Raw genomic sequence first — 22,526 nt, 5'->3', positions numbered from 1 at the left:
TCCACCAATCTTGGTGTCATCAGCAAATTTCGACACCATACACTCGGTTCGCTCCTCCAGATCATCTATATAAATGGTAAATAGCTGAGGCCCCAGCACCGACCCCTGGGGCACTCCACTAGTCACCAACCGCCAATCCGAATAGCACCCATTGACCCCCACTCTCTGCCTCCTATTTGACAGCCAATCCTCTATCCACGCTAACACCCTACCCCCAACTCCATGCCCCCTTACCTTCTGCAATAACCTCTTGTGAGGTACCTTGTCAAATGCCTTCTGAAAATCAAGAAAGACCACATCCACCGGCTCTCCTCTATCCACCGCCCTAGACACATCCTCATAGAACTCCAATAAATTTGTCAGACATGACTTCCCCTTAACGAAACTGTGCTGCGTCTGCTCTATCAAACAATTCCCCTCAAGATGCCTTGCTATTTCCTCCTTGATGACAGATTCTAACATTTTACCTACAATAGATGTTAAACTAACCGGTCTATAATTCCCTGCCTTTTGCCTGCCACCCTTCTTAAACAGCAGCGTAACATTAGCCGTTTTCCAATCTTCCGGCACTTCCCCGGCATCCAGCGACGTTTGGAAAATAACCACCAAGGCATCCACTATCACCTCCGCCATTTCTTTCAGAACCCTTGGATGCATTCCATTCGGTCCTGGGGACTTGTCCACAATCAGTCCCTCCAGTCTGTTGAGCACCGCCTCTCTAGTAACAATAATGTCATTGAGACCCTCCTGTCCTACCATCTTTCCATCGCTAACACCCGGCAAATTATTCACGTCCTCCTCCGTGAAGACCGAAACAAAAAAGTTATTCAGGGCCTCAGCCATTTCCCCATCCCCTACCACTAAGTCCCCCTCTCATCCTCTAAGGGTCTAACGTTCACCCAAGCCAGCCTCTTCCTTTTTATGTATTTATAAAAACTCTTGCTATCCTTTTTTATATTAAGCGCTAGCCCAGCTTCATAGTTTATCCTACCTTCTTTATCAACTTCTTTGTCAATCTTTGTTGACTTTTAAACCTCTCCCAATCCTCTTCTCGCCCACTACTCTTAGCTACTCTAAACGCCTCCGCTTTTAATTTAACACTTTCCTTCACCTCCTTCGTTATCCACGGCTTATTACCTCTCCTCCTACGGTCCTTTTTAACCATCGGAATAAATTTCTGCTGAGCACCAAGAAAGATCTCCTTAAAGACCCTCCACTGCTCCTCAGCAGACCCACCTTCCAACGTGCTCCCCCAGTCAACATTCGCCAATTCTTCTCTCATCCTTCCGTACTCCCCTCTGTTCAAACAAAGGATGCGTGTCCGGGAGCCCACTTTCTCCTCCTCCATCTGCACCAGAAACTCCACCATACAATGATCACTCCCCAAGAGGATCCTTCACCACAAGGTCTCTAATTCTACCCACCTCATTACATAATCTCCCTGACATTAGGATCAATTTAGCACCGCCAATCAATCTAACCGCACATCTTTGAAGTGGAAACCAGAGCACCTGGAGGAAATCCACGCCCTCACCAAATTTGGTTATGTTACAAAGATGCCTCTTGGCTTGTAATGGGATGGTTTAATTAGTTTAGTAAGACATCCTGATAAACAAAAATATCTTCAAGAGACATAGTTCTGTTTTGCTGTCAGATATGCCAGTCGTTTCCTGGCTTCTCTTTCAGGTTATGAACATAATTTCTTGAAGCAAAACACCAACAATCTCAAGACCAAATATGACTATGGCTCCATCTTGCATTACAGCAGGTGAGTAGGGAGTTGGTATTACTTTTCTCTCTCTTTATGACTTTAGCTGGAATAAAGAGCAAAGCCTGAGGAACTTGCGTGAAGTACACAACATATTCGCAACTGCTGTGAAAGCCTGAATCGAGTTGCAGCCCAACAACTCTCATTCTGCATGACATCTCGAACCTTGCATCCTCTGTCAACCCAAATTCATCCAAACTGGTGTGGCCTGTATCCTAAATCGCACCAAGCCCCAATCACCCCTGTATTTGCTGACTGACATTGGTTCCCCAGTCCGACAACACCTCTTTCTTTCCCAAAAAACTCTTCATGGTTATTTTCCACTTTTTCTGTAACTATGTGCGCTCCCTACATCTGTAACCTACTCCATTCCCACAACCTTCCCTTGATACATGCACTCCTCTAATTCTGTCCTGTTGTTAATCCTGATTTTCATCATGGAACTACATGTGAATGTGTGTTTAGCAGCCTGAGCTCCAGCTCTTTACTTCCTCCCCTCAATCTCAGTCTCCTCCCTCCTTGACAAAGTATTTCTTCATACCTACCTGTTTGACCAAATGTTTGGTCACCTGTTCTGATGGTTTCCCACGTGACTTGGTATCAAAGTTTTTTTGACAGTAGTCCTGTGAAGCGATGTTTTATTCTGTTAAAAGTGCTCTGTAAATGCGAATTTTCTTTTCACCATTCCTGTCTCAATGTACAATAAAATTACCTCCTAATTGTAGGACTGCATTCTCCAAGAATAGACAGCCAACCCTGAGACCGCTCATGGATACGGACACTGTGCTTGGCCAGCGCATCCGTCTGAGTGAGATGGACTTGGTGAAGGTCAATCGTCTCTACAACTGCACCACGCATCTCAAAGATAAGGCAACTGTGGTGAAACGTAAGGCTCTAAGGAACAAATCCTTTAAAGAGGATATCTGACTCCTCTCATCTGAAGCAAATAGATTTCAATCCTGTTAAACCTGTGTGAAAAGCCCAAAAGAAATCAGTCACAAGTTTTTGCCGGTCTCTGTCCATGAACATAGTACATTCAAACTCTGTTTCATATTGTTGGATTCCCTCCGTGATGCTGCCACTTAATTTATGGACCCCTCCAGTGGTTTATCCCACCTGGCAATGGATGTCTGCCTGCCCCTGAATCCTGTCTTTGAGAGGAGGGAAGAAATCAATTTAAAACAAAAATTCCAATAGTTATTTAGCTTCTTAAAGCTGGACCATGAATTGCTTTGAGAGTTACTGAGTTAGCTGAGAATCTGTTCAGTCTCTGAGACCTGTGCTTGCGGTGCAGTGATTGAAGTATTATTTGTGGTAGCTGGATATAATCTTTTGCAGAGACTCAAATCTGCAACTTTGTTTTACAACGTCCCGTACAGAAGAAGCTTTCCGTCAAGAGCTGCCTCCATCATTTCTCAAGTTAATTCATAATAGCCACTTGCATGATGAGGGATGGAAAGCTTGATTCCCAGCAGTGCAGTTTGGAGATGTGCCTTAACCGAACTGGGAAGGCAAGTGTCCATCTTAAATAAACAGTGAACCCTTTTATTTATATGATAAAAAATGTCATTGTAGAGGGAGAATGGTATGAAAAAAATCTAAGTGTTGGTACAGAATGCTGCTTGTATATGTTTCTGGATTACAGATACTGAAGTCTTTCTCCATTAGGAAGGTTGTGATCCCTTAACAAAAGTCGATGCTGAAAAATAGTTAGGGAAAATCTTGTCTTGCTCTTGTGATTGAAAAGCCCTTTGAAGGGGAACTCCCCGATTTAATTTTTGTTGTTTAAATCAGTGGCATACCAGGAGTTGTGGTTAAGCACATTCCCTTCTCTTTCACTATATGTCCTCCACACAACAGCCTTGAATCAAAGCTTCCTGTCTGTGTTGTTTGCAGGCTTTTTTCATCTTTTTACATGTCTGTCGATAATTATTTTAAGTCATTAACTTGGTGCATTTAGCCTGTGGGAAGAGGGTTCTCTGGCCATTGACATTGTCCCAGCAGCAAAGCATACCTGGTAATGCTCTGATGAAACAAGATGGATCTCTTCTGGCCAATAATTCCCTCTTTTCTCCAGCGAGAGACTGCCTATCCCGTTGCCTCAGCTATAAAATCAAACTGAATTCAGAATGCACTCAGCATTCTGCCTCAACGTGAAGTCTCTGCAACTGGAGTTCTTTGAGTGGAGATTTGAGAGAGGTCATTCAAAATCATGAAGGTTTCATTCATGAGAAGTGGGCATCACTGGCTAGGCCAGCATTTGTTGCCCATCCCTAATTGCCCTTGGAAAGATGGTGGTGTGCTGCCTTTTTGAAACACTGCGGTGAATGCAGTGTAGGTACACACGTAGTGCTGTTTGAGTGAGAGTTCCAGGATTTTGACCCAGCAACAGTGAAGGAAAGGCAATATATTTCCAGGTCGGGGTGATAAGAGGGAAACTTCCAGCTGGTGGTGCTCCCAGCTATCTGCTGCCCTTGTCATCTGAATGGCAGTGATTGTGGGCCTTGGAGGTACTATCTGAGGAGTCAGTTGCGACAGTGCACCTTGAAGATAGTCCTCAAGGCTGCCATTGTTCATCGGTGATGGACTAGTGAATGTTTGTGGATGGGTTGCCAATGAAGTGGGCTGCTTTGCTCTGGATGGTTGAGCTTCTTGAGTGTTGTTGGGCTTCACTTATCCAGACAAGTGAGCAGTATTCCATTACCCTCTTGACTTGTGCCTTGTTGATGGCGGGCAGGCTTTGGGGAGTCAGGAGGTGAGTTCCTTGCTGCAGGATTCCCAGCCTCTTTCCAGTTCTTTCAAAGTTCTCTCCTTGTAGATGCTGCCAGACTGCTGAGATTTTCCAGCATTGGTTTCAGATTCCAGCATCCGCAGTAATTTGCTTTTATCCAGACGTAACAATTCAACTCTGATCACACAATTGTTACAGTGCGTGTGGAATTCATTTTGATCCATAGTGTCTGTATCAGGTCTCCAACATCCATTTCTCTTGCCTTCTCCCCTCTCTACAACCTCACACTTCCTTCCTTTTCAGATAACTGTCCAGTTTCCTGTTGAATGGTTCAATTGGGATGGCATAGTGGCACATGGGTGGCACGGTGGCACAGTGGTTAGCACTACTGCCTCACAGCATCAGGGACCTGGGTTCGATTCCTGGCTCGGGCCACTGTGTGGAGTTTGCACGTTCTCCTTGTGTCTGTGTGGGTTTCCTCCAGGTACTGCGGTTTCCTCCCACAGTCCAAAGATGTGCGGGTTAGTTTGATTGGCCATGCTAAGAAATTGCCTCTTAGTGTCCAGGGATGCGTAGGTTAGAGGGATTAGTGGGTATAATATGTAGGGATATGGGGGTAGGGCCTGGGTGAGATTGTGTTTGATGCAGATTCGATGGGCCGAAGGGCCTCTTTCTGCACTGTAGGATTCTATGATTCTATGAAGACAAACTGTTTCCCAGTGATGGGAGGATGAGTAGCCTGAGAACACAGGTTTAATGTGATGGGTAAAAGAGCCAAAAATGACATGAAGAAATGTATGTTTTTTTATGCAGATCTCAAATGCCTTGCCTGAAAGTCTGACAGTAGATCCAATGCCTAATGTTGACAAGTGAACTGGATAAATATTTGAATGGGGAAAAGATGATGCACCACGGAGAATGAACAGGGAAATCTCCAACAAAGAGCTGGCTTAGGCAGCATGGACTGAATAGCTTCCTTCTGTATTATTCCATCATTGATTAGTTGACATTCTAAAATTGCAAAACCCGAGTTAACCTGTTCCATTTCCTCCTCTCCCATTTCACCCAAAATACCTTAGATCTCCAACTGCTGAATGAAGATGGTTCCTTGCATGAACTTGAAAGAACCAAAGAAGCTGGGAGATTGAAATATGTCTTGGGTACCTATCCCAAAACTGTGAAAGTGAGAGTTCACTCAGCAGCACAGCTGGGTAGAAGTTTGAGTGGGAACAAGTCCACAGGAAACCAGACCACGACCGTTGCCCACAGATGCTTTCCCCAAGGCACATGCTCACCTACTTCTTGGCTGACTAAGTTGATACCTGCAGTCATTCACAACTTCTCCATTGAAGCTGCAGTCAAGAAACCTGCAACTGAAGCTTCTGGGAACCTGGCAGCGATGTCTGTTTTGGCACAGGGCCAGAAAGGAAAAGCTGAGATACCGTTTTCCACTCCCACTGAGCTGCCTTTTGCTCAGAATCTGACCACAAACTTAGGGACCATTCACTCCTTTCTGCACATGGTATCTCCTTTACTGACCATGTGGACTCTGACTCAACAACCTACAGCCTGCCCCAAGGCATGCACCAGACGCCTGTCCAATGAACCTGCTTTGCACCAACAAAGCCAAAATTCATTTGGGCAGATTGAACATTTGCCTGTAACTCCCCACATCCTTAAGACTGACAACCAGACTCATGGGTCAATGTTTTTTCAGGAGGACTCATTGACTGCCCATCACCAGGAGCCTCAACCAACTAGCTGGACTGATTTAGCAGGCACACAAACAGTCAGTGTTGTTTACCAATCTTTGACACCAGTTGGGTTTCCACCCAGTGCCATTCATCCAAAACCACTCACGATTCTCTGTCGAAGCTGTCAACACAGAAATGAAAGATTTCCCATTCTTGTCCCAGTCTTCCAGACACAAATAACCGGACACTTAAACACTGTGACTCCAGCCAGTCAATATAAGGTGCCAACTGTGCCTCCACAGTCGACAATCCCAGGAACCACAAGAGGAATTCATCCTACAGGTTCTGGAGAAAGTACCAATGTGCAGATCAGTATGGCTACACAGGAAAAGGCACCAGTAGTGACCTTGCACACAGAAGGACTGGCTTCTCACCTGAAAATTGATAGCTTAGCAAAATGGAGCAAGGCATTTCAACCGTTTTACCCTCAGGCAATAACCATAGCTCCCCCTGCAGAGTTGCTGCTGACCTCTGCTGCCCCAGCAAACACCCTGCTAGCGCCTGCTCACTCTACAGATATCCTGATAACCTCCACCCCCACTGAGGAAAATCCACTGGAATCCACTCCCCATGCAGAGGATCTGCTGGAATCTCCCCCTGTAGAGGATATGCTGGCCTCCAGTCCCCCTGCGGGCCCCCTGCTGGCCTCCAGTCCCCCTGCGGGCCCCCTGCTGGCCTCCAGTCCTCCTATAAACTCCCTGCTGGCCTCCACTTCCCCTGCGGGCCCCCTGCTGGCCCCCACTTCCCCTGCGGGCCCCCTGCTGGCCCCCACTTCCCCTGCGGGCCTCCTGCTGGCCCCCACTTCCCCTGCGGGCCCCCTGCTGGCCCCCACTTCCCCTGCGGGCCCCCTGCTGGCCCCCACTTCCCCTGCGGGCCCCCTGCTGGCCTCCACTTCTCCTGCGGGCCCCCTGCTGGCCTCCACTTCCCCTGCGGGCCCCCTGCTGGCCTCCACTTCCCCTGCGGGCCCCCTGCTGGCCTCCACTTCCCCTGCGGGCCCCCTGCTGGCCTCCACTTCCCCTGCGGGCCCCCTGCTGGCCTCCACTTCCCCTGCGGGCCCCCTGCTGGCCTCCACTTCCCCTGCGGGCCCCCTGCTGGCCTCCACTTCCCCTGCGGGCCCCCTGCTGGCCTCCACTTCCCCTGCGGGCCCCCTGCTGGCCTCCACTTCCCCTGCGGGCCCCCTGCTGGCCTCCACTTCGCCTGCGGGCCCCCTGCTGGCCTCCACTTCCCCTGCGGGCCCCCTGCTGGCCTCCCCTTCCCCTACAGACAACCTGTTAGCATCCCCTTCCCATGCAATCATCGGTGCTGCAGACAGCCAGTCTGTGGCTTCACCATTTACTTTGAGAAGATGGCACAGTGGTGTAGTTTTTGATGAGAATCTGATCTCTCCCAGTCAGACTGTGTTACTTACTGACCATGCTGTGGAACTCTTCTGTGACTTTGAACATGGTCTGTGCGACTGGGAACAATCCATCACAGACGACTTTGACTGGATGCTTCATCGCCACCAAACATTCTCAAAGGGAACTGGACCAAGAAGGGACCACACTAAAGGCCAGTGCAAAGGCCAAGGAGGTGAGAAAATTTCACACTGGTTGGAGGCATTTGGGGGATGGAAATGTGGTAAGGTCTGGGATGCTCATGCATTTAAAAAATGGACAGGGGCAAAGGTAATGAATGGAAATGACGACCAGAAAAGTTTTGAAATAAGCTTTATTAACATCTCGAAAAAGAGAAGACGGCCTCAGCTTTCAGATATAAGAGCAGAAAATGCAGGAAAATCTCAGCAGATCTGGCAGCATCTATGGATAGAGAAAAACAGTGTTTAAACTCCAATATAAAGTTTTAGAGTTTATTTATTCATGTCACAAGTAGGCTGACATAAACACTGAAATGAGGTTAGTGTGAAAATCCCCCAGTTGCCACACTCCAGCACCTGTTGGGATACATTGAATTTAGCATGACCAATGCACCTAACCAATACATCTTTCAGACTGCAGGAGGAAACCGGAGCACCCGGAGGAAACCCATGCAGAGACGGAGAACATGCAAACTCCACACACACAGTGACCCAAGCTGGGAATCAAACCTGAGTCCCTGGTGCTGCTGTGAGGCAGCAGTGGTAACCACTATGTCACCGCTTTTTCTGAACTGAAAGTGGTGGGTTTTATGCTGTTGAAAAGCAGGGAGGTCTTTATTGTGCTATTAATACATAAGCGAGTGGTAATGATTGAAGTTAAAAAATGGTTGGTCCAGACCAGGTGTGAATTGCACTGTCTGAAAGCAAAAAAGCAGAGTAAAGACTTTCGCTGTGACATCTTTGTCATTTAATTCCTCCCTGTCCTCTGATGTATCATTGACCTTTTCCTTTGCTGCACCTGCCACTCCCTCCTTTTTACAACAGCACAAACCTATCACATTCCTACCTTTCTTTGCTTCCATAGAATGCATATTGGACTTGAAATTTTAAATGTTTCTCTCTTCACAGATGCTGCCCCAGACCTGCTGAATTTTTCCAGCACTTTGAGTTTTTATTTCAGATCTCCAGCATTTGTGTAGCTTTGCTTTTTTTCATCTTTCAGGTGTTCTTCTTTTTGTTAATCAAGTCATTTCCTTGATGGAAATGTTGTTGGCAAAGTCATCATTTATGTTTGGCAATCTTCCCGTCGTATTTGCAACCATGTTGATCAGGGTTTGGAGATCAGACTAGACGTGGACACAGATTTCCCCTCCCCTAAAGCACATTGGTGAATAAAATGGGAATTTGCAACAATCCAGCAGTTTCATGGCCACCAATGCTGCTGGTAGCTTCTTATCCCAGCATTGAATGAACTGAATTCAATTCACAAACTCCAGGAAGCTGGTGGTGCAGAGGTAGTGACCCCACCACTGGAACAGACATTCTGGGTTTGAGTCCAATTTGTTGCCACAGGAGTTCATAATGCAGTTCAATGGGCTGACAATGGGCTCAGTAATCTTTTCACCTCTATCCACCACTGTTCCCCAAGGGGTAAAGAACAGTGTATGGGTGTGAGTGCATACTAAAAAAAATCAAAACTGCCTTGATAAGGTTTGAATTTGTGTCTCTGGATTAGAAGTCCAGTAATGTTGCCACTCTGTGTGTTTGATTGAGTTGTTGAGGATCAGGCAGTGGGCATGCAGCAGTGTCTGAGAAATACTTGGAAAAATGCATTGTGGATTCACTGGTTTGATACCTGGAAGTGAAGTATGAAGCTGTAATGAATGATGTGGCTGTGTTCACTGGAACAGAGAAAATTAAGGGGAAAATAATTGGACGATTGAAAATTCTGAGTTTTTGAGAATATACGTTGAGAGTTGCTGCAAAGAACTTCAGGGGAATGTGAAGAATTAGTCAGTTGATTTCAAAAGACATTTTTGGCTGACAGTTATTTCTGTTTCTGATTATTTTTTAAATGCAGGTCACTACCTGTATCTAGAAGCTTCATATCCTCAGCAGAATGGGGAGAAGGCAGTACTCATCAGTCCTCCACTGAGAGGACAGAAGTGCCTGACATTCTGGTTCAACATGTTTGGGAAACACATGGGTGAGTTGTGAGGGACCCAGGCAGTGAGTCTGATCATTACTTGTGATAATCTGCAGGAAGTACCTGACTTCATATTGTCGCCATTAAAAAAAAAGTAACATGAAGAAAATTGCTCATTGGAACTGTGTGAATTTGGATAGGTGTGAGGTGAAAGCAAGAGGAGGGATGTTGAGAAGAGTTGTGTGTGTTTGAATGTGGTGCTGCTGATGTGTGATGGACGCTGTAGAGGATGGACTGTGTGATATAATGACACATGGAGAGATTACTTAGATTAACATTGCTCCTTCAATGTGAATCAGAATGAGGCTGAACATGAGGAAAGGTCACTTCAAACAGAAATATGCATGTTGCTGACTGACAGAAAGCAGCACAGTCATCTTAGGTCTGATTCTGATGTTCTATAAAGCTACAGGTTACACTATCTTAATGGAAACCTTTAAAACGAGACACCATAGGGGGATTATTTTTGAATACATCAGTCTGAATCTGTTTCTTTTTCGCAGGTACCTTAAACGTGTTTCTGAAATACGAGAATTCTCCTCATTGGCAAAAGCTGTGGTCTGCCTCTGGAAATCAAGGGCGGAAGTGGCTAAATGCTAAGATTGATATAACTCCTGATGGGGAGATCTATCGAGTAAGTCAAATCATGATTGATATTACATTGAGCAGGAATATAATAGCCATCATGCAGGCTGCAAATAAAAGAAATTTATCAAAAGTCATCTCTTGATATGCATTTAGATTGTGCTGTTTATATTGTGATCTTGAGGAAGAACCAAGGGATGTGAATTCTTGATCCACAGTTTTAGGTGTATCCGAAGGTGTGCGTGCGTGCGCACGCGCACACGCACGCACACACACACACACTGCTGATATGCTTGCTCAGGTCTCCCTAATGTGAGCATCTTCCAATGAACTACCCAGTCTGGGGAGTGACAAACCATTTCACTCACAGTGGGCATAGCAATTCCTCGCTGAATCTGTGTGGTCTTCGTTGTGTGTTGTCAGTATTAGAGATTTATGGATGTCACAATGGATATCTCGACACTCTACACCAGCATCCCCCACGAAGATGGCATTGCTGCGACTGCCTCAGTACTCAATGCCGATAACTGCCAGTTTCCAGATGCAATTTTACAACACATCCACTTCATCCTGGACCACAATGTCTTCACCTCCAACAACCAGTTCTTCACCCAGACACATGGAACAGCCATGGGGACCAAATTCGCACCTCAATATGCCAACATCTTCATGCACAGGCTCGAACAATATTTCTTCACTGCACAGGACCTTCAAGCGATGCTATACACTAGACACATCGATGACATTTTCTTCCTTTGGACTCATGGTGATCAATCACTGAAACAACTATATGATGACATCAACAAGTTCCACCCTGCGATCAGACTCACCATGGACTATTCTCCGGAATCGGTTACATTATTGGACACACGCATCTCCATTAAGGACGGGCAACTCAGCACTTCACTGTACCGCAAGCCCACAGACAACCTCACGATGCTCCACTTCTCCAGCTTCCACCCTAAACACGTTAAAGAAGCCACTCCCTACCGACAAGCCCTCTGTATATACAGGATCTGCTCAGATGAGGAGGATTGCAATAGACACTTCCAGATGCTGAAAGATGCCTTCATAAGAACACATTATGGTGCTCGACTCACCAATCATAAGAACATAAGAAATAGGAGCAGGAGTAGGCCATCCAGCCCTTCGAGCCTGCCCCGCCATTCAATAAGATCATGGCTGATCTGTCGTGGCTCAGTTCCACATTCCCGCCCTCTCCCCATAACCCTTAATCCCCTCGCTTATCAAAAACCCATCAACCCGCATCTTAAAAATATTTAGCGAGGCAGCCTCCACCACCTCAACAGGCAGAGAATTCCAGAGATTCACCACCCTTTGAGTGAAGAAGTTCCTCCTCAATTCCGTTCTAAACCGCCCCCCCTTTATCTTGAGGCTGTGCCCCCTAGTCCTACTGTCCTTTCTGAGTGGGAAGAGCCTCTCCACCTCTATCCTATCCATCCCATTCATCATCTTATACGTCTCAATGAGATCTCCCCTCATTCTTCTAAACTCTAACGAGTACAAGCCTAGTTTATTCAGCTTCTCCTCATAGCTCAACCCCCTCAACTCCGGTATCAGCCTAGTAAACCTCCTCTGCACTCCCTCCAAGGCCAAAATATCCTTGCGTAAGTACGGCGACCAAAACTGCACACAGTACTCCAGCTGCGGCCTCACCAATGCCCTGTACAGCTGCAGCAAGACCTCCCTACTTTTATATTCAATCCCCCTCGCTATGAAGGCCAGCATCCCATTTGCCTTCCTGACCACCTGCTGCACCTGCAGGCTGGGTTTTTGCGACTCATGCACAAGGACCCCGAGGTCCCTCTGCACCGTTGCCTGCTGCAGTTTTTCGCCCCGTAAATAATAGTCCTTCCTACCAAAGTGGACCACCTCGCACTTGCCAACATTAAATTCCATTTGCCATTTCCTGGCCCATTCGCCCAGCCTATCTAGATCCTTCTGCAGACTCTCCACACCCTCCGCGCAATTTGCCGTTCCACCAATCTTGGTGTCATCAGCAAATTTCGACACCATACACTCGGTTCCCTCCTCCAGATCATCTATATAAATGGTAAATAGCTGAGGCCCCAGCACCGACCCCTGGAGCACTCCACTAGTCACCAACCGCCAATCCGAATAGCACCCATTGACCCCCACTCTCTGCCTCCTATTTGACAACCAATCCTCTATCCACGCTAACACCCTACCCCCAACTCCATGTCCCCTTACCTTCTGCAATAACCTCTTGTGAGGTACCTTGTCAAACGCCTTCTGAAAATCAAGAAAGACCACATCCACCGGCTCTCCTTTATCCACCGCCCTAGACACATCCTCATAGAACTCCAATATCGACAGTTCCGATGCGCCACAGCGAAAAACCGCACCAACCTCCTCAGAAGACAAACACAGAACACAGTGGACAGAGTACCCTTCTTCATCCATTACTTCCCCGGAGCGGAGAAGCTACGACATCTTCTCCGGAGTCTTCAATTTGTGATTGATGAAGACAAACATCTCACCAAGGCCATCTCTACACCCCCACTTCTTGCCTTCAAACAACCGCACAATCTCAAACAAACCATTGTCCGCAGCAAACTACCCAGCCTTCAAGAGAACAGTGACCACGACACCACACAACTCTGCACAACAACCTCTGCAAGACATGCCGGATCATCGACACAGATGCCATCATCTCATGTGAGAACACATCCACCAGGTACACAGTACGTACTCTTGGAACTCGGCCAACATTGTCTACCTGATACATTGCAAGTTTCTGAATCTGCACGTTGACAGCATGAGGCAGGGACATTCCAGTGAGGAAATCCCACCAGCTGTGAAAGCTGTTTTGGGACTCCCGCTGGATTTCCCACCCATACCAACCTTCCCGTCCACTGAAAACAGGAGTGGAAAATCCCAGCCTATGTTTTGAGTTTTGCAAGCACATTCTTTTCCTATTGGGAATAGCCGAAGGCGAGTCGTGTTTGATACAATCCGCCAGTTGTTGGGACGTACGCACTGAAAGACATACACCCTATTACTCATTTGTGCGTTTTTTGGTTTGACTGCAGCATCCTGTCAGTGGGGAAGAGCCACTCATGTTCCTACTGTGTAGTATCAGCATGAAACATCTTGCTTCACCTGTTACTCAAACTTTTGAGGTACCTTATCCCAGGGTAATTTGAGGTAGACTGTGCACTTCTCAGGACTGAAACTGGCAGCTGTAGACTCATTCATGAAGTTGTGCAATATACAGTGAGCAATGATCTGATCAGGATAACCATTATCCACAGGAGCGCTTTATAAGCAAATGGCTGGGGCCTGATTAACAATGTTGACAATAAGGCCAGTTTGCATGGTACTGTCAGAATTCCAATGCTTACATGGAGCAATGAAGGTAGGCTGGCAGCAGACAGTTGTTGAGAACACATTGGCAGATTTCTCAATGAGCACATCAAGGAAAAGGAACTTGTTTCACTGCTCTGTTTCAAAGGTGAATTTGAGTGTAGGATGGAGCCCATTCAGGTGTGTAAGGAAATTCTTACATGCAGATGCAGATTCAAATGTAGCAAATGTAGGAGCGGCACAGTGGCTAACACTGCTTCTTTGAAGCACCAGGGACCCAGGTTCAATTCTGGCCTTGGGTAACTGTCTATGTGGAGTTTGTACGTTCTTCCCATATCTTCATGGATTTTCTCCTGGTGCTCCAGTTTCTTCCCACAAAGATGTGCAGGTTAGAGGGAATAAGTGAGGTAAATATATGGGGTTATAGGGATAGCATCTGGCGATGATGCTGTTTTGGAAAGTCGATGCAGACTTGACAGGCCAAATTCTGTTAAGAACCCCGCTGGTGTTACCTGTGAGAGTGTCTTAAAACCACCAAAGGGTAACATGACATACTGGTTCTTAGTGGTGTATATTTGTGTGGAATAATGCGAGGAACAGTGTGCAACTCAGTGAGGAATCAGTCCAATCGATGTGTGAACAATTAACAAAGATATTTATTAAAGTAAAAGAAAAGAAAAATACACGGCAAAAAAGATGAATATACACAATGATTCTTATGTCTATTATTATGTAAACATGCCGTGATGTCAGAAATTACCAAAATATACCCACGTTCCCTGAACTCACTGAGGCACCCCTTTTCTCAAACAACATCTAATTTCGTAACGCTAAGTCACATCTAGCTCATAGTTACCACGCAATACAGCTGAGGTGACCACGTCTGAGAAAATGTCTTTTCCTGGTTCACTGAAGGCATGAAACAGCGTCTTTTAGAGGACAATCTCTGCAAACTGCCATGGCTCTAAATGTTGAATGGAACAGACCTCTGTGGCTTTGATCAGAGATGAAACTGGCCTCTCTGAAGATTAGATGACCTGTCTGATGTTGGATGGAAAATGAGCCTTCTTTCCAATGAGGGTGCAGCTATACTGTTCAGTCTCTCTGACATTCCATCCCTATGGATTTGGTTGTCAACATCTCTCAGATCCCTTGCCTTTCAAAGTTATCATTTATGTAGCCCCACTGATCTCTGGTAAACAGTTACTCTGATATGGCAATTATCACCTCAGTTTCTCTTGATACCTGCTAATCTAGTTATTGGACAAATAGCATCTCATTATAAGAACATAAGAAATAGGAGCAGGAGTAGGCCACCTAGCCCCTCGAGCCTGCCCCGCCATTCAATAAGATCATGGCTGATCTGTCGTGTCTCAGTTCCACATTCCCGCCCTCTCCCCATAACCCTTAATCCCCTCGCTTATCAAAAACCCATCAACCCACGTCTTAAAAATATTGAGCGAGGCAGCCTCCACCACTTCAACAGGCAGAGAATTCCAGAGATTCACCACCCTTTGAGTGAAGAAGTTCCTCCTCAACTCCGTTCTAAACCGCCCCCCCTTTATCTTGAGGCTGTGCCCTCTAGTCCTACTGTCCTTTCTGAGCGGGAAGAGCCTCTCCACCTCTATCCTATCCATCCCATTTCAACATCTTATATGTCTCAATGAGATCACCCCTCATTCTTCTAAACTCTAATGAGTACAAGCCCAGTTTATTCACCCTCTCCTCATAGTTCAACCCCCCCAACTCCGGAATTAGCCTAGTAAACTCCCTCCAAGGCCAAAATATCCTTGCGTAAGTGCGGCGACCAAAACTGCACACAGTACTCCAGCTGCGGCCTCACCAGTGCCCTATACAGCTGCAGCAAGACCTCCCCTACTTTTATATTCAATCCCCCTCGCTATGAAGGCCAGCATCCCATTCGCCTTCCTGACCACCTGCTGCACCTGCAGGCTGGGATTTTGCGACTCATGCACAAGGACCCCGAGGTCCCTCTGCACCGTCGCATGCTGCAGTTTTTCGCCACGTAAGTAATGGTCCTTCCTACCATTATTCCTACCAAAATGGACAACCTCACATTTGCCAACATTAAATTCCATTTGCCAGTTCCTGGCCCATTCGCCTAACCTATCTAGATCCTTCTGCAGACTCTCCACACCCTCCGCACAATTTGCCATTCCACCAATCTTGGTGTCATCAGCAAACTTCGACACCATACACTCGGTTCCCTCCTCCAGATCATCTATATAAATGGTGAATAGCTGAGGCCCCAGCACCGACCCCTGGGGCACTCCACTAGTCACCAACCACCAATCCGAATAGCACCCATTGACCCCCATTCTCTGCCTCCTATTTGACAGCCAATCCTCTATCCACGCTAACACCCAACTCCATGCCCCCTGACCTTCTGTAATAACCTCTTGTGAGGCACCTTGTCAAACGCCTTCTGAAAATCAAGAACGACCACATCCACCGGCTCTCCTCTATCCACCGCCCTAGACACATCCTCATAGACCTCCAATAAATTCGTCAGACACGACTTCCCCTTAACGAAACCGTGCTGCGTCTGCTCTATCAAGCAATTCCCCTCAAGTTGCCTCGCTATTTTCTCCTTGATCACGGATTCTAACATTTTTCCTACAACAGACATTAAACTAACCGGCCTATAATTCCCTGCCTTTTGCCTGCCACCCTTCTTAAACAACGGCGTAACATTAGCCGTTTTCCAATCTTCCGGCACTTCCCCGGAATCCAGCGACGTTTGGAAAATAACCACCAAGGCATCCACTATCACCTCCGCCATTTCCTTCAGAACCCTTGGATGCATTCCATCCGGTCCTGGGGACTTGTCCACAATCAGTCCCTCCAGTCTGTTGAGCACCGCCTCTCTAGTAACAATAATGTCATTCAGGCCCTCCACTCCTACCATCTTTTCATCACTAACACCCGGCAAATTATTCATGTCCTCCTCCGTGAAGACTGAAACCAAAAAGTTATTCAGGGCCTCAGCCATTTCCCCATCCCCTACCACTAAGTCCCCCCTGTCATCCTCTGAGGGTCCAACGTTCACCCAAGCCAGCCTCTTCCTTTTTATGTATTTATAAAAACTCTTGCTATCCTTTTTTATATTAAGCGCTAGCCCAGCTTCATAGTTTATCCTACCCTTCTTTATCAACTTCTTTGTCAATCTGTGTTGACATTTAAACCTCTCCCAATCCTCTTCTCGCCCACTACTCTTAGCTACTCTAAACGCATCCGCTTTTAATTTAACACTTTCCTTCACCTCCTTCGTTACCACGGCTGATTATCTCTCCTCCTATGATCCTTTTTAATCATCGGAATAAATTTCTGCTGAGCACCAAGAAAGATCTCCTTAAAGATCCTCCACTGTTCCTCAGCAGACCCACCTTCCAATGCACTCCCCCAATCAACATTCGCCCATTCCTCTCTCATCCTACCATGCTCCCCTCTGTTCAAACAAAGGACACATGTCCGGGAACTTACTTTCTCCTCCTCCATCTGCATCAGAATTATTCCTCCAGATTCTTGCTAATCTTATTACTTGTCTGTTATTTTCCTTTCATCTCAAGTTCAACTGTTAACCTTATTAATGTCCCAAATTCCTAACAGTGTAACATCTTCACGGAAGTGGTTGCAGCAAATCATTCAACCATTAGTCCCCATTCATGTTGTGCAGAACCAGTCACAAATACTATAGGGCATAAAGGGATATCACTTTTACCTGTCTCGGGCAGTCCATTGTTATGCGGATGCAGTGAACAGTGAGGAGGAATTCTCTTATGTATATCAGCCACCAGCTTGTTACTCTGACACAAGTCCCTCAAAAAGTTTTTGTAACTTGCTTTCAAACAGGTCTGTCCAGCCAGACTTTGCGGCTGATTAAATTGGTACGAATTAGTCCTGTCATTAAGAATGGCGAGCATTTTGTGGATAATGTCACACTTTTTCAGGATGATTATTCCAGTCCCTTTGTCGGGTTTACCGATATGTTTATCTGATTGAACCTGAGGCTTCGCAGTGATATCAGACATTGACATTGTATGTGGAAATCAGCTTGGTAGTTAAGTGTTCCCTGGTGCATTATCCATGGCAATGTCTCAACCACTGTCAACCAATGAGCATTCTCTTCTCATGCAACATAAATTATTTCCTTTACAATTCTTGCGAAACTGTTCTGATGAGTGCAAGATGAAAAGCTTTGACAACATGGGCAGGATTTTATGGCCTTGCTTGGGCGAGACTGGAAATTCCTGCCTGAGGTCAATGGAGATTTCTGTTATTGGATCCTCGCCCACTCTGATTCTGTGGCAGGTGAAGTGGTCAAGTTCTGGTGCATGACTCTTTTTCAGCAGGCTGTGTGCTACCAAAGGACTATCAGATTTTTAGAACATAAGGCTCAGGGAAATTGCTTGACTCAGAGAGTCAAGAGGCTGTTGTCTTCAATCCCAGGGTTACTTGATGCAGAAACATTGTCAATGCTAAAGTGGACAAATGTTTCAAACAAAAGGGCAGGTAAATTAATTGGGCTGTTTGTTTCAGCAGAAAGTAGATGCTGACATTCGTTGGGCCAAATGTAATGTCTATGTGTTTCCTCTGTTTATTCTTCATCCCAGGCTGAACAGCAGCTTGAATAGAGCAGCTTTAACCTCTGTTACCTGGTGATTAACATTTCATTGTGGCTCAGTCTCTCTTTCCAGATCTGACTAGTCTTTGCCTCTTCAGGTGATAGTCGAAGGCATACTGGGACTGAACTATCAGAGTGATGCTGCAATTGATGACGTGCAGATCTACAGAAGTAGCTGTGCCTCAGGTTGGGAGCACCATAACCCATCCTGCAACTGGCGTCTGAAGAGAAGAAACAAACCTCACCTGGCTTAAAGAGTTGTGATGGCAAATTCATTTGATAAAGTCCTGCAGAGGGTGTGCAACTGCCCAATGTTATGGCATTGTTCATTGATTGGTAATTGCACACAGTAACCCAGACGAGAGATGCATTGTATTCAGAAGAGAAGCTCATCTATTTGGGCTGATTTTTATTAAGTAGTACGTTAACACACAGTGCCTTCCTCTGAGAGATTGGAGCTCCTTTTGGCACCTGTCCAACTTCCCAATACCACTCTCTAGCCTGTCATACTATGTATTCAGAGTCAGATGCAATAAACACTTGGAATATGTTTTACCTTCTTTGTCAAGATTACCATTTTCTTCCGACCAGTTCATGGGCTGGGATTCAAACACTTTCAACAATACTGCCCCATGTATTCTGACAGTATGCAAAGTCTTGAATTTGGCTCTGTTCTCTCTCCAGAGATGCTGAGATTTTCCACCATATCCTCTTTTTGTTTCAGATTCCAGCATCTGAAGTATTTTGCTGTTATTTTGAATTTATATAGTTCCTGTCCCAACCAGAGGAGATACGAAAGCACTTTACTACCACAAAACTTTGGAAGTGTTATGTACAAAAAGTGGCTGATAATTTATGCATAGCACGCTCCCAAAAACAGCAATGTGATAATGTGCAGAGAGAATCTGTTTTTTTAGTGATGTTGACAGATGAATACTGCCCATGACACTCCTGCTGTTCTTCAAAATGGTGCCACAGAATCTTTTCTTTCCACTTGAGATGGCAGATGGGACCGTCAGTTTGGCATCCCATCCAAAAGGTGGCAAAACCCTGCTAATGTTCACTCTGTAAGCAGTGTTAGCACACAACAACCCTGATGTTTCTTTACATAAGAAGTAAGGGCAAGAATAGACCTTCCAGCCTGTCGAGTCTACTCCGCCGTTCAGTATAATCAAAGCTGATGTTTGCCTTCAACTCCATTTTCCCGTCTGCTTCCCAGATCCCTTGATCCACTTAAAGATCAAACATTTGTCTATCTCCTTCAATATATTCAATTATCGTGCATCTGCAACCCTCTTGAACGGACAAGTCTGAAGATTCACATGCCTTTCAGTGCATGAATTTCTCCCCATTTTGGGGCCACTGCTGTTTGTCATTTTTATAAATGACCTAGATGAGGGTGTAGAAGGATGGGTTAGTAAATTTGCAGATGACACTAAAGTCGGAGGAGCTGTAGACAGTGAGGATGGATGTTACAGTTTGCAGAGAGACATAAATAAGCTGCAGAGCTGGGCTGAGAGGTGGCAAATGGAGTTTAATACGGAAAAGTGTGAGGTGGTTCACTTTGGTAAGAGTAACAGGATTACAGAGTATAGGGCTAATGGAAAGACTCTTGGTAGTGTCGACAAGCAGCGAGATCTCGGTGTACATGTGCATAGATCCCTGAAAGTTGGCACCCGGGTTGATAAGGTTGTTAAGAAGGTGTACGGTATGTTAACTTTTATTGGTAGAGGGATTGAATTTCGGAGCCGTAAGATCATGTTGCAACTGTACAAAACTCTGGTGCGGCCACACTTGGAGTATTGCATACAGTTCTGGTCGCTGCATTATTATAAAGATGTGGAAGCACTGGAATGGGTGCAGAGGAGGTTTACCAGGATGTTGCCTGGTATGGTGGGAAGGTCTTATGAGGAAAGGCTGAGGGACTTGAGGCTATTTTCATTAGAGAGAAGAAGGTTAAGAGGTGACCTAATTGAGGCATACAAGACGATCAGAGGATTAGATAAGTTGGACAGTGAGAGCCTTTTTCCTCGGAAGGTGCTCACGTGAGGAGACATAGCTTTAAATTGAGGGGAGGTAATTATAGGACGGATGTCAGAGGTAGGTTCTTTACTCAGAGGGTACTAAGGGTGTGGAATGCCCTGCCTGTAGCAGTTGTGGACTCGCCAACTTTAAGGGCGTTCAAATGGTCAGTGGATAGGCATATGGATAACATTGGAATAGTTTAGGTCAGAGGGTCATTAGATTGGTTCCACTGGTCGGCGCAACATCAAGGGCCAAAGGGCCTGTACTGCGCTATAATGTTCTATGTTCTATTTCAGTCCAAAATGACTGGTCCCTTATCCTGAGACTGTGCTCCATTGTTCTCCTCACCGGAGAAACAAACTGTCAGCATCTACCCTCCAGGTGGTTTTGACACAACTTATTCAGTTTTGCCTCATAGTACAATCTGGTCATGCTTGCTGTACCTGCATGCCAACTTTGTGTACGAGCACATTCAGGTCCTTTTAATTATCAACATTTATAAATTTCATGCTGTTTTAAAATATTTTGCTTTTCCTCACTTTGGCACATTATACTTCATTTGCTAGCTTGTTGCCTACTCACTTAACCTCTCTCTGTATTTTTTCAGTCTCTTTGTATCCTCCTTATAGTCCCAACACTCATCCTTGCGGCACTCCTCAAGTTATAGCTTGCCAGTTTGAAGATGCCCCATTTTTCCTTTGTCTATGCTTCCTGTCCATTAACCAATCCTCTATCCATTCTCATTTATAACCCTAACTAACCCTTGTCTATTAACCATTTGTGTGGTACCTATCAAATACCTTTTGGAGATCTGTTTTCAAATCTGCTGGCTCTCCCTTATCAACCCTCCTAATTACATCCTCAAAATCACTAATAAATTTGTCAAACATTCTTTCACTTTTGTAAAACCGCATTGACTTTGCTTGATCATGCTATGATTTTCCAAGTGCATTGTTAAAACTTTCTGAATAATATAATCCAGCACTTTCCGTATAACTGATATCAGACTAACTGGCCTGCAGTTCTATATTTTCTCTCTCCTTCCTTTCTTGAATATTAGTGTTATATTTGCCGGAGCTGTTACAGAATCAAGGGAATTTTGGAAAATCGTAGCCAGTGCACCCACTATCTCTGCCATTATCTCTTTTAGAGCCTTACCTAGCGCATGGGCCACTGGGTTTCTCTTGAGCCATTGTGCCTGGTCTCTGCTGTTAGGGACTAGTAGTGATTCTTGCTATTCTTATGTTGTGTCCATTCTGGGTGTGATCTCATTAATACCATGAGAAAGGGACCAGTTGATTGCAAATTGTTTGGCGCTGGGTGTGGAACTGATTTTTAGCCTGCATGCTATTTTCTGGAATCAGTGCAATCTGCACCAGTCGTGGTGAGATCAGAATCCCCTATTGAATTGTTTCTTTCAATAATTCCCACTGTTTATTTACCTCCATACGTCTATTTTCTCAGGCTGACTACAAGCTATCATGTATGTGCAACTGCGCAAAAAACCTTTAAACGTTCTGCTACCTTACATGAATAAGCCTTGCACAAAAGTAGGACAGATGTTGCCTCCAGCACTCATGCTGTCCCGCACTGGGAATGCCAACTTTTGGTGTATCAGATCTGTGGAATGAACCAACACTGTACTGACTCAGAGACAAGGCTGCTGTTCGCACCAGTTATAGCTAATCCAAGAGCATGAATAAACCAGTTTAGGTTTTGGATTTCCTTGTTGTGAGAGTATCATGTTTTGATGGGATGTAGGCTTGCAGCTTTCCTGTTCTACAACCAAAGGACCTGACTCAGCTCCTTGCACAACATGCTGTTCAAGTATAGAGATTTGTAAGCTTTTTTTTGCTGCCAGATTGTTTTACTGCCTTCTTCAGAGGCAAAAGCTCCGGGCCCTGTTCTGAACCTCATCCCATCACCCCTTGCAGGTTTCATCTCTCTGCCCTTGAACTCTCTCTCTTTATCCCCCTGACTTTTTGCACTCTCTCTATCCTCTCCTCTCTGATCTGTCTCCTTCTCCAACCTTCATTCCTCACTGCCTCTCTGTATCTGTAACGGTCTCTCTTCCAGTCCCATCCCATGGAAGGCCAGCTTCTCCACC

General features: G+C 45.7%; 1 protein-coding gene across 2 annotated transcripts in view; it reads left to right on the top strand.

Moving 5' to 3' along the window:
- Positions 1-18,949, top strand: part of LOC145361363 (hatching enzyme 1.2-like) — a 29,732-nt gene extending 10,783 nt beyond the window's left edge. The window contains exons 7-11 of one of the 2 annotated variants that reach the window (XM_080217046.1): positions 1,687-1,768; positions 2,494-2,654; positions 9,691-9,816; positions 10,320-10,450; positions 18,493-18,949. In XM_080217046.1, coding sequence (XP_080073172.1) covers positions 1,687-1,768; positions 2,494-2,654; positions 9,691-9,816; positions 10,320-10,450; positions 18,493-18,648 — 656 coding nt within the window. In that variant the 3' untranslated portion in view covers positions 18,649-18,949. Of the gene's footprint in view, positions 1-1,686; positions 1,769-2,493; positions 2,655-9,690; positions 9,817-10,319; positions 10,451-18,467 lie in introns of both variants that reach the window. The other variant, XM_080217047.1, reaches the window with a different exon arrangement.
- Positions 18,950-22,526: the final 3,577 nt, after the last annotated feature.

This window comes from Carcharhinus amblyrhynchos, chromosome 34, assembly GCF_965287045.1.
Source record: "Carcharhinus amblyrhynchos chromosome 34, sCarAmb.v2.hapA, whole genome shotgun sequence".
Classification (NCBI taxonomy): Eukaryota; Metazoa; Chordata; class Chondrichthyes; order Carcharhiniformes; family Carcharhinidae; genus Carcharhinus; species Carcharhinus amblyrhynchos.
Note: the sequence above shows the minus strand (reverse complement) of the source record. Positions and strands in the feature narration are given on the sequence as shown.